General features: G+C 41.3%; 1 protein-coding gene across 3 annotated transcripts in view; it reads left to right on the top strand.

Moving 5' to 3' along the window:
* Positions 1 to 13,282, top strand: part of DPYS (dihydropyrimidinase) — a 97,011-nt gene that overhangs the window by 2,747 nt on the left and 80,982 nt on the right. For all 3 annotated transcript variants that reach the window (XR_004346482.1, XM_032610222.1, XM_032610223.1), the window contains exon 2: positions 11,671 to 11,829. Coding sequence is in view for 2 of the 3 variants with exons in the window: in XM_032610222.1 (XP_032466113.1) it covers positions 11,671 to 11,829 (159 nt within the window). In the remaining variant the exon portion in view is untranslated. The remainder of the gene's footprint in view (positions 1 to 11,670; positions 11,830 to 13,282) is intronic.

Raw genomic sequence — 13,282 nt, 5'->3', positions numbered from 1 at the left:
TTTTGTCCTCTTTTCTAGAGTCTTCACGATAATTCCCAAGGCAATGTTGATGGAGTTTCTGGTTTGGGGAAACAGGGACAAAGAAGTCTTTTGTAAATGCTCCTCATGTTATACACCAAACTTGAAAAGCATCTTATGAGTACTGCTAAGTAACATTTACTTTATCAAGTCCGTGCTATGTACGAGACACTGTGCTAAGCTGTGCATTGTCTTCCAACAATCCCAGGTGCCGTTGTCTACTCTTTGCAGTTGAAGAAACTGAAACTTAAGTCACTTGCCCAAGGTCGCACACCTGGTAAGCCGCAGAGTGGCTCTTCAAATTCAGGACTGCCTGCCATCCCTAGAGCTCTTACCTACTAGGTTCTCTTCCTTTCTGAAATGATGATTGAAAAAAAGTCTAATGTTTAGATTCGTCAGAAAGGCAGTAGGTAGATGAAAAAGCTGTAAATGTAAGGTGTGTGTTACTGTGAGATGTCTTTTGTCAAAGACAGAGCAAAGTCATCTTTCAGAAATACACTAGCCCTTCTTTACCTTCCCAACACTGTAGGCAGTTAAGTTTGTCAAAATAAATACACATCTCACGGTGTGGGTTTGTGAGACATTTATACGTGCATTTATAGCCACATCATCCCTAAGGCTACAGAAATGGGTACCTTAAGTACAGAAAGCCATAAAGTAAGAACGATATATCATGCTTTCAGGAGATGGACCCCAAAAGGTTAGACCAACAGCTGTGTGCTTCCTGCAAGCATAATGCTAATCATTTATAATATCTGACAAACAGAAGGGATACTATTTGTGGTGTTCTATGTATTGATCACTAGATTGTGATGGACCCCAGTTTTAAAAATGAAATATAGGTCAACCAAAGGTTACATATTTTGGAAATCTAATTCATGTCAGAGGTAGGTTTAAAGCTTATAATTGATTTATTAATTACAGGTAAAAGCTTTCCATCTGATGTAAGTAATGGAAATAGCATTCTGCTTTAAAGAAATCATATTTCATTTTGTTGGTCTAGACTAGATGTACAGTGGTTTTCCAGTAATTCAGTATCCATCATGAAAGACAATGGGATTTTTTTGTTCAAATGGGTATTGAAAATGAGATAAACTTGAAGGAAATATGACTTTGCTTTTACTACATCCTGTGATAAGAGAATGAATTAAAAGAACTTGGCCAGTCTTCAAATACATGTATTTGTATTCAGACATAGATAGAGCTTGGAGTGGGTGGACTCACATTAAAAACCTGACAGCATCAGTAGCTGGCAAAAGGATTTTTTTTTTTTTTTCTAATTGAGAAAATGCAGAACACTTTTTTTGTGAAGGACAAAAAGTCCTCAAAATTATCAAGAGAGAAAATTATACTTTGCTCTTGAACATTTTGGTAAAATGCCATGGAGGTGATGACTTATAATAAGGCAGTGGAAGGTATAGGATTAAGCACATATTTATGGTTGTATTTATAGAGCTTCCTCACCTGGTAGAAGAGCTGTGATTCAGAGAGCTTGGTTACAAACCAAATCCGTTTTTCCGTTTCTTGCTGGAGCTCCAGGATGGTTTTCAGAAGCTGTGCATGCTGACTGCATGACCTTGGGCAAGTCACTTCCTCTACTGGTGTTGTCAGCATTTCCATATCTGTAAAACAAGGCAATAGTTAGAACATCTCGGGTTAAATTCTTTTTTTAAATAATGAAAAATACATATATTTATCATTCAGGAAAATGCTGGAGCATTATATTCACTTATCACACATAGTTGAATGAAGACACTGCTTTTTTTTTAAAAAAAAGGAAAATACAGAAGAATATAAAGAAAAATAATATCTAAATCATCTATAATTTCAACATTTTGCTTTTAACATTTTCCTTTCAGATTTTTCTTTTTGGGGGCACGTATAAACATTTTTCCTTCTACTAAACGGTGCATACACTTTGGAATCAGCCTTGTTCGTTAAACCTTTCCCCCACGGCCTTCACTGCTGTCAGAGAACGTGATTTCTGTGGCCTGTTGACTTCTCCGAGGCTGAGTCCCAGATCTTTCTCTCTGGTCTTGTATCTCTTCCACATCAGGCTTCCATTTCTGCCCATCTGACAATGAATGTCCCACAGGCGCCTCAAACTTCAAGTGCCCAAGTTTATCCTTCTCTTCAAGTGCCCGACCCATTTTTCATCCTCTGTTTCCCCAACTGTTAACAGCTCCACTCTCATCTTGTTTGTGTTGGACATTTTGGTGGCTTCCAGCTTTTTTGGCTTGTGCATAACAATGTTGTGACGTAATTCATCACTCAGATTCCTCACGATTGACTAGAAATCATCCCTCAGGGTGAAATGCCTGGGCGGTGAGTGTTAGATCCATCCCAAAGGAGTCTAACAAATACATCCAGATTGCCCTTCAATTTATGCCCCCCTCCCAGCAATACATCCTAATTCCCATCTCACTGCATCCTAGCTGATTGTGGATATTGACTTTTTAAAAATCTATGCAAATTTAATAGGGAAAACGTAGAATTTCTTAATGTTTTTAAGCAAGCATTTCTTTAATTGCTTGTAAGGCTGAGCTTTGAACATTCTTATGTTAATAAGTTCCATGTTCCAGCTGTAAGAGTGTATAATTTTGTGATTTCCTTCAGTGGCTATTTACTGATTACAAAGTTAATCTTTGCACTAATCAGAGGAAGAAAATAAAACCATTTCAAAGATTAATGTGAAACCACTTGATATTAAATAGGGCTTTGGCCCTATTGAAGGTATCGTGGGTTAGGAATCCTTTCACTGAATTTTACAGAATCTGGGACTTGCCTTCTTTCAGTTTTCATACTTGAGTTTTGCATGCTTTCCACTTCCACTGCTTGTTTTCTCCCTCATTTATCTGGACTGCATGCCTTCAGTGTCTGACAGAGGTAGTCAGGATTCAAGGTTTCCTTGACGTTGCTGTCGGGAAAGAAAAATTTTTCCTCTGACCTCTTTTTTTTTTTTTTTTCCCTCTAACCTCTTATGTTTAGTTTTTGGGGGCCCACAAATTAAACTGACAAAAGACAGATTCACAAGAGAAAACATAGATTTTTAAAATTCATGTACATTCAGTGCAAGTTCACAGAAAAATGTGCTTCAAGGAGGCGATTAGAATTTGGGACTTCTATATCACCTTAACAAGGGAAGGGGAGGGGAAGAAGGGCACTTATGGAAAAACAAATGACTTTTAGGAAAGACCAGTGGGTTCTTAGGGGAGTAGCTGGAGATACGATAGTTCATGACGAGGTCTATTTAGGTGCAGTGCAGGCTTCAAGTCTCAGGTGGTAAGAGTCATCTTCCTGGAAAGGCATTTATGACAATTCAGTTCTTTCGAAAAGCTCTGCTTTTAGGCAGGTAAGGGAGTTCAGGAAAAAAAGCCCATTCTCAAATGCCTGCAGCTCAGAATGATTTTTATGCCACAGTGGTACATTCTGGACCTTGTCACTGCCATCTAATATGGAATAACCTTAAGCCAAGGAATTTTCAAGTTGATAGTTACGTTCCATGAATTCAGTCAACAAATAGTTCTTGGAAACCCACTACGTGCCAGGCATTATGGTTGGGGTTATAGAGATGCAAACTGTGGTCTTTGCTTGCAATGGCAGACAGACTGGAGGTATATGGGGTTCTAATTTATCTTGGCTTTAATAATAAATTATATACAGTGGACTTCTGGACTTGTAGACTTAACTTGGACAATTTGTGACTATTTTTGAGTGAACAGGTTTTGACCTGGCTTTTTCCCTTGTGCTTGGTCACCATTCCTAATTGCTGGCATCGCTGGGCTGCATTTCCAATAAGTGAGCCTCTGCCACTCCCCAGAGCCTTCTCCTCAACACCGTCTTGTGCTTTTATTCAGATGTCACTTAACAGTTGAGGGAGGACACTGCAGTTTTTCTGTTATGTTTCATCGCATCTAATAGAGGAATTTCACGTTATAGTGATAGTCATGAGTTCCTGAGCCCTGAGGATCTGTTCACACGTAAAAGCTTAAAATAAAACAAACCATAGTCTTTTCTTAAAAACAGGAAATTATTGGAGGCATAGATATAGAAATAGACTATAATTCTGTTTTGTTAAAAGTCCTGGTTAACGCTGATTAGGTAACGGGCTTGGGACAAAACTGAGCGTTCAGCTTTCAAGTGTGCTCAGAGTCTACATTCTACAGTAACATTTTCATAGAAGGATTTCAGAAACCACACAGCCGGGGCTAGCAATCTTTTTGAGAAACGAAATCTCACGTGAATATGCAACTTGCGCAGCTTTCCCACTTTGCTGTTGGAAAAGTGAACCATCTTAATTCTTCCATCTCATAATTTCTGGGAGAAATTCATTGGTCTCTCTTCCTTTCTTCCTTAAACATTTAAAGGGTATTTATGTACCAGGCACTGTAACAGGCACAGGGCACATGGAGATGAAACTACATCAGCTGAATCAGCATCTCTGGGGGACAGGATAAAAGTTCCCTAGACCATGCCAGTGTGCAGCCACGGTTAAGAGTCACTGGACTAGGTAGAGAGGGGACAGGGAGAGAAGAGTATGGGTGACTTGTCTCTCTGAGGTGGAAAGGAACTCAGATCGTGCAGGGCTTTATGGGCTGTGTAATAATTGTTTTCTTCATCCTGAGAGCAGAGGGAAGTCAATAACAGATTGGAAGTGGCCCAGACTAGCAGGTCTAGTCTAGTCAGAAGATGAGGGTGGCACAGGGCAACGGAGGTGCAGATGCAGGAAGTATGGAGACTCATGGAGTGTGTAGGGGAGGGGATAGGTTGCTGATGGATTGGATTTGGGGATGTAGGGAAGGGAACAGGTAGACGTCAAGGGTGCCTCTTGAGTCTGTGGTTTGCACAGTGGGATGGGTGACGGTGTGATTAATGTTTCACATTTGGGGAGGCAAGGAGTGTGGAGAGGCACCGTGGAGGACATCTTTACAAAGCTGGATATGCTTCTAGAGTTGGAACGTAAACTGGGATCACGAAGTTTGTTTTCATAAGTCTCAGTGACTATGAGAAATCTGAAAATTCAGCCAGGTGTTTTTCTTCCTAAGGCTCAAATGTACTGCTGGGTTTCTTTTTGTTTTATTTGGGTCGAGCAGGTCCTCTGATAAATTTTAGTGAAACAAAGTTACTTGTTCTAGGATGAGCTTAGAAATGAAAATTCAGTGACACCATAAAAGGAAAGAAAATCTTTGGGATGCTTTCAATAATGACTTACAACCTAATACAGTCTTAAATAAAATCCTGTGTTCTGTCATTTTATGACCCCACTTTTGGTTAAGAGTTTCTCCCAATTTATGGTCTATCATGTTTCCACCTAAGACAGCACATGCTCTTTTCCCCTCAAGAGAAGGTTTTAGACAGATTGGAAGATTTTCAAGGGAGAACAGCCAAAGTAATTAGGAGCCGAAAGAACTGATTTACGAGCCAAGATTAGAAAAGGCAAAGGCATTTTGTTCAGCTGACTGACAAAGGAGAAGTCAATCGGCAACAAATACAAAGGAAACAATTAGGTTTTGTATAAGAATATGAAAGAAATGTTCACCCTTTACTGGTTCCCCCTCCCGCAAGCTCTCTTCATTCTTCAAACGTTGACCCTGGTGAACATTTAGTGAAGTGCATCTAGAAGCATCTGATGTCAAAAGCAATTCAGTGAATACTGAAAATATCCAAGGTGGGCTAGGAATGAGACGTTCAGCTGAGTTGGTTTGCTGGATGAAGTTAATTATCCCATGGCTAACAAGTGTGTGAAGGCCAAGAAGCACTAACATGGGCCTTTCCTTGTCATAACTCTTTCAGGGGCGCATTATTCCAACGGCAGTTGTCGCAGTGATGAACATCACGTGAGCTTAATAAAGTTGCGTCTCATTTGTGAATTTACAATTTATAATTTGATGGGACTTGTTTTGTCTTGGTAGGGCTTTGGGTTTCCTAAACGCTTGGTTCATTTTACCATCCTATGCCTTTCTCCAAGTAGTGATCCACTGATGACCCGGGGCGACAGGCTGGAAGTCAGATCACGCTAAATGGAAGATGGATAAGGGGGAATGGCCTGCCTAGGGCTGAGGCCCAGAGTAGGCTGAATGTAAGAGCTCCTGCTCAAAGCGGTGTCCTCCTCCATGTTCCCAGTGAGAATTCACCAGCTGCGTGACCCTGGAGAGGCATCTGACCTCTCTGAGCCTCAGTATCCTCAACTGTAAAACAAGAAAAGCAATTTCTACCTCTCAGGACCATAGCAAGGCTTCATTCAATGAGCTAATGTGTGTAAGATGCTTAACCCAGGACTGGGCATTTGAACAAGCTCTTCTTTCAAGAGGCAGATACTTCCCGGGAGGGGCAGGTCTCCTTCACAAACCTCCTGGTGCCCCCTCTAATTGGGATTACAGAACTGCAGCTCTGGCACGTGGCTCCCTGGATCCAGTGGAAAGAAGGGAACATTTCAGACCTTGAAATAATAGTCAGGGGTTTGAGATAACTTTGGGCAGCCAAGGGACCCTGGGTAACCAGAGAGAACCGAAGAGGCAGGAGGAAGAAAGAGGTTCAAAGGAGGCTGGGGCGCTGACAGTGCCCGGCCACTGTTTGCCAGGTCCCAGGGTAGCAGCCAGGATCCCTGCGGCAGGTGGATGGATAAAGCCCCAGGGGTTTGGAAAAAGACAGGTTCCGTTATCAATCCACTGCCTAGGATTGGCCCAGGCTATCCTGTCCCAGGTACTATAGTTTTTCTAGATCTGTTCCTGTTTTGAGGGTGAGAAGAAGGAGGAAATTAGGGAGGAGAAACAGAACGAGAAGAAACCAAAGAAGACAAGTGGCTGCTCCTTTTCTGTTCATTAGGGAGATAGAGCATCTGGGATAAATCCTTATTTATGGGCTTTTAAATGATAGCCCCAGGAATTTCAATTTGCTGTAGTTAAAAAAAAAAAAAGTGGCCATTTGACCATCACATCTTCAGTCTCATAAGAGGCCCATCGAAGTTGAGCTACTTAATTTATATGGCATATACATGCATACCTGGGTTTGTATCACATATATGTAAAATCTTTATTTTTTCTTCTTTGGAAAGTTAGGCTTTGTTATAGAAAATGTAGCAACTATTGAAGAGAAAATGTAACTAGAGGAAAATTAAAAGGATCTGTAGTCACTCCACCCAGAAACAGCCAGTGGCTCAGACCTGTTTTGTTTTCTTGCTAAGGGTTGGTATGGTCTGGAGCATGTCGCCGTGGCTTCTCTCTCTCTGGTTATTTCCCCTGACCTTGGGACCCCTCTGGCGTCCTCTGCAAGGTGACTACCACGTCCTTCTCCTGCGTTTGAGTGCTCTTCAGCATCAGGGCTGCGTTCCTCTGTAAACACACAGAGTGGACATGTGCCCGAGCACCTCACGCTCAGGCTGCTCTCCACAGAATTCATGCTCCCTCCAAAGACCAGATCGGCTGCCCTCCTCCGGCCCCTCATCTGCCACCTCTCAGTCACTCCAGTCAAAACCAGCTCCTGGACTCCCGTCACCCCCGCAGACAGCCAGCCACTGCCTTGCCTTCTTCTGGGAACCATTGCTTCACCCATCCCAGTCATCTGTTTTTAAAGAACAGTTGGTTTACGGTAGTACGTTGGTTTCAGGTGTACAGCACAGTGAGTCAGTGTTTTTGCAGATTATACTCCATTATAGGCTATTAAAAGATAATGGGTATAATTCCCTGGGCTGTACAGTATATCCTTGTTGCTTATCTGTTCTGTACATAGTTGTTTGTATCTCTTAATCCCATACTTCTAATTTGTCCCTCCCTGTCTTCCTTCTCTCCTTTGATAACCACAAGTTTGTGTTCGCTACCTGTGAGTCTGTTTCTCTTTTGCGTGTACGTTCTGCCCTTTACCACTTTTCTGCTGATGCTTCCTCACGGACCCTTTTCTCAGAGTTTCCCCCCTACTGTCAACTGTTACTGAAAGCACTGGCTCTGGAGCCCAATGACCTGGGTCCAGTCTTGCCTTTGTTATTATCTAGCCGTGAGATGTGGGGAGTTATTTCACGGTGCTGCCCTCAGTTTCCTCAACTCTAAAAAGGAGTTAACAGTACGACCTGCTGCAGAGCTCATGAGATGGTGAAAGCACTTAGAACATCAGAATAGTTCCTGACGCATAATAAGCACTCACTACAAGTTAGATACTATTATCCTTACTGGCAACTGCACATTTATGTCCTAATGCTAATTCAAATCCCCGCTTCCTCTGAATTCTCAGCAGTCATTTCCTCTTCTAGGGAGCTTAGCAATTTTAACTTCCCTTTAGCAATTCCTATACCACATTTTCTATGGAAGTGTACTTGCTACCTATTATTACCATCTGATTATTTTATTGTAGTTGTTTGTGCCTGTTTCTGTCTCCCCCTCTAGACGGTCTGATTATTTGTGTGTGTCACATGGTGGAGTGACCAGGTGAACCACTGGGGGGTCCAGTTTCTTCCGTTTAGTCCCTTAGTCCTTGCTCTGTACAAGATCAAGAAGTGGGCAGATCAAGAAATGGGCAGTGTCAAAACACAAGAAACTGGTGATGTTGGTTGCTTCCTGGAAGTCAGAATTGGAGGGAAGACTGTTCATTGCATTGTGTGTAACAGCCCACTTACTCCCTGTAATGGCTTACTTGGGTAGACAGTTTTTTGGTAATAATTTTATTAAGATGTAATTGATATACAATACCAGTTAGCCATTTAGAGTGTACAGTTTAACGTTCTTTCGTATGTTCACAGAGCTGTGCAACCATCACCACAATCAATTTTGGAACATTTTTATCTCCCCAGAAAGAAGCCCATACCCTTTAGATAGCACCCCAACTTTCCCCAAGCCCCCTGGCTCCGGGCAACCACTATTCTGCTTACTGTCTCTATGGATTTATCTCTTCTGGACATTTCATATAAATGGAATCATATGATATGTGATCTTTTGTGACTGGATTCTTTCACTTAGCATCATGTTTTCAAGGTTCATCCAAGTTGTAGCAAGTGCATCAGAACCTCATTCCTTGTTATGGCCAAATAATACTCCATTGTATGAATATACCACATTTTGTTTATCCATTCATCAGTAGATGGGCATTTGGGTTGTTTCCACTTTTTGATTATTATGGATAATGCTGCTCTGAATATTTGTGTACAAGTTTTTGTGTGGACACGTTTTCATTTCTTTTGGGTATATACTTAGGAGTGGAATTGATGGGTCATATGGTAACTCTACGAGGAACTGCCAAACTATTTTCCACAGTGGCTGCATCATTTTATTTATATTTCCACCAGCACTGTATTTAGTTTCCCCACATCCTGCATGTGATAGACATTTAATATGGAAAGAATTGCTCTTTAAGCTTGATTTTCTAGTTCAGTAGACACTAAAAAAGTACTTTCTTCCAACACTTTAATTAACAGCACTTTCTATTAGAAAAATGCCCTTCAGCCTCAAGGGATATCTGTGAGAAGACATTTTAGAAGGAAGAAAGTGAGAAAGTTAATCTGCATTCAAATAAAAATATAGAGCCTAAGGAATTTTTTCTGGAATTGTCATTATACCAATAGGGATTTCTTAAGAAATGCAAATATGTATTGTTTTGCCATGCATAAGGCAATTGTTATCTAAAGATAAGGTACAGGATCCTGTATAAATAGTGAGATTTTTGAGAGCAAAAAGAGTTGGAGTGGGACCAAGTGACTTAAGGAAAAATAAAAATCCATTGAAGTAAGCAAGAACAAGGAGGTAGAATGGAGCTAATGTAGCAGCTGGGACCTTGGGAGCGCTCGGCATGTCTGGGGGGCTGTGAGTGGGGGGGGAGGGTGACAGGGGTGCAGACCTGGGAGGGAAGCTGGTGGCACTCCCTTCTTTGTTGTAACATGACCATGTTTCTGGTGGTGGGATGAGTCAATGTATGAAAAGTGGGGAAGTGCCTGATTCTAAAGCAGTGGTGCAAAGGCTCATCACTCCTTGTGGACTGAAGCTTATGAAGCACTTACCATGAGTCAGACACGGTATTAAGCACTTTATATACGTCACCCCAATTTAATCCTCCCAGCAACCCTATGGTTCAGGTACAATTACTGTCCTCACTTTACAGGTTAGGAATCAAAGGCACACAGAGGTTAAGAAATTGCTGTCTACACTTGGATGTTCATTGCAGGATTATTCACAATAGTCTAGATATAGATAAGTTAACGTGTCCATCTATGAATGAGTGGATAAAGGAAATATGGTGTATGTCTACACTGGAATATTATCCAGAAGGAGGGAAGTCCTGCCACTTGTGACAAAGTGGATGGACCTTGAGGACATTGTGCTAAGTGAAATAAGTCAGACAGAGAAACACAGATATTATATGATCTCACTTATATGTGGAATCTAAAAAAGCCAGACTCAGAGAAACCAAGAGTAGAACGGTGGTTGCCAGGGGCTGGGGACGGGGCGCATGGGGGGAATGGGGAGCTGTTGATCAAAGGACACAGCCTTCCAGTTATAAGATGAATAAGTTCTGGGGATCAAATGTGCAGAATGTACAGAACAATACTGTACAAGGAAAGAAGGAAGGAACGAATTAAGGAAGGAAGGGAAGGAGGAAGGATGGAAGGAAGGAAGGAAGGAGGGAAGGAAGCGGTTAAGGAATTGCTCAGAGTACCATAGCTGACAAGTGCTGAATCTGAGCTGTGCCCTGGAACCAATAAGCCTCTTTGGTCGGTGCCCTTAACCAGTGCACAAGTATATCCCTCCCTATGTTTTTTTTTTTTTTCACCTACATTGTCTGAACACAGCAGTTAAAAACACATTTAACCATCTTTTAATCTTAGATTAAATAAAATCAAAGTCAGTAATTAGTCAAAGACATGATTTAATAACTTAATAGTTTTTAATCCAGTTGTAATGTAACGTAGTGTAATATGCCAGGGAAATAGAAGCTTCGAGGCAGATCGTGCAAGGCCTTGTAGATCATGTTAAAAAGATCCAGTGCTATTCCAGAGGCAGTGAGAAGCATTCAGTTTTAAGTCTTGGAGTCAAGGGGTCACATCTGTGCTTCGGAATTTCCCGCTAATTGCAAAAAGGGGTTTGCATTGGAGGAAGTAAGAGCAAAACTGGGGACATAAAGATCAAGCTGAGGGGTGACATTAAGACCAGAGCATCGGAGATGGATTAGAGGGGACAGTTGAGAATTAAGGAAAGATTAAGGAGTCACCAGTTGGTTGTGGGGAATGAAGGTCAGGTGGGAATCACGTGAGTCTCCCAGGATTCTGTGTGGAACACAGTGTAGTTAGAGGTACAGTTCACCAAGATTGATTCTAATGAAGTGGATTGTACAATGATGTTTTCTTGAGAAGAAAAATGTTTGAATCTTCTCCGTTTTTCCATTTTGGTTTTACTTTACAGCCTTTGCTATTTTCTTTGGTCAAAGCCGTTTTCATTTCATCAGACTTGTCATTCTTTTTGCAGAAGCAATTCCAGCTCTTTTAATACTTCAAACTTTAATGTATGGAACATCTATTCATGTCTTTCTAGATCTTTTAAACAGGCAGCATCTTTGTGCAATTTCCTGGACCCATCGAGTTTGCCCAAGTGCTTGCAAATGCATGTTGTTCAAGGGGATAAATGACTCAGCTAGAAAACTGATGGCTAACCTGTTGAAACTCTTTTGTGATTCCAGGCTGCCCTGGCAGGAGGCACCACCATGATCATTGATTTTGCCATTCCTCACAAAGGCCACTCCCTCATCGAGGCCTTCGAGACCTGGCGAAGCTGGGCTGATCCCAAAGTCTGCTGTGACTACAGCCTTCATGTGGCAGTGACATGGTGGAGCGAGCAGGTGAACCACTGGGGGGTCCAGTTTCTTCCATTTAGTCCTTTAGTCCTTGTTCTGTGCAAAGGTCAAGGAACAGGCAATGTCAAAACGTAAGAAACTGGTGATGTTGGTGGCTTCCTGGAACTCAGAGTTGGAGGGAAGACTTTTCACTGCATACTCTTTTGTACCGTTTGAATTTTGAGTCATGTGAGGTATTATCAACTTAGAAAACTAAAAAAAAATTTAAGGTGTATGAAAGTGGTAGGATAAATCCCTTATACTCATTCGCAAAAGACTTTCCTAATATTTAATTCATGAATTGTAAATACTTTAAATGTAATTTTTTTAAGTACTGGACTTCTCAGCTTAACAATACAGGACACTTTTAAGCAGTGTTTTCCCGCAGATCGAAACTTTACTTACAAATGTTTTTAATATCTGGGAAAAAACCAAGGAAGGGACAGACTGGGAATGTGTTCAAGGCCTTCTCCTAGCTGTGCACTAACCTGGTGCTCTGCTAACATCAACACCTGGTCAAAGCATTTCAAAACAGAGCTTACACAGCCTTCCGTATCTGCTAATGATTTAGGTCATGGCAGACATGATAACATGATTCAGACAGAAAAGACAGTTTTGAGAGATGTTAAAATATGTTTATTTTCTTTCCCGTGAAAACTTGTATGTGTACTTTGGAAGGAACTTTGACTTGTGGTTTAAAACAATAACATGTTTTTCCACATTGAACTTAATTCAGAACTCGTTTTGCCAGAAAGGGCTCATGGGATGACTTTATTTGAAGTTACCATGTAACTTATGTCCCTCCTTCCTCCCAAAATTTGGACTGTAGACACCAAGTTAATATAAAACAAGTAATCAGTCTTTAACAGATAGTTCAGCAAACGTAATAGCAAGGTTTATAGTCCAGAGAAAAAAAGTTAATTTTTCCCCAGAAACGCCATTCTAAATGAGGCATCTGATCTCTTTCGTGCTTTTAGGGTCTTCCTACCTTCCTACCTTCCTTCTTTCCTCCCTCCCTCCCTCCCATCCTTCCTCTCTATCTCCCTTCCTCCTTTCCCTTCTCCCTTCCTCCTTTCCTCCCTCTCTTGTTTTATAAGATAGAGCAAAGGTGAAGATGTTTGCCTTTACCAGTGTTCCTCACACTTTAATATGCAAATGATTACCTGGTGAATATTGTTAAAACACAGATTATGTTCAGTAAGTGTATTAGTTTGCTAGGGCTACTGCAACAAAGAACTACAAACTGGGTGGCTGAAACAACAGAAGTGTACTGTCTCACAGTTCCGGAGGCTAAAAGTCTGAGATCAAGGTGTTGGCAGTGTTGATTCCTTCTGAGGGCTGTAAGGAAGAATCTCTTTCATGCCTCTCACCAGCTTCTGGTGGTTTCCTGACAATGTCTGGTATTCTTTGATTTGAAGGAGCATCACCTGAATTTCTGCCATCATCTTTACATGATGTT

Source organism: Phocoena sinus, chromosome 17 (assembly GCF_008692025.1).
Source record: "Phocoena sinus isolate mPhoSin1 chromosome 17, mPhoSin1.pri, whole genome shotgun sequence".
NCBI classification, from domain to species: Eukaryota; Metazoa; Chordata; class Mammalia; order Artiodactyla; family Phocoenidae; genus Phocoena; species Phocoena sinus.
This window is presented reverse-complemented; position numbering and strand designations above follow the sequence as displayed.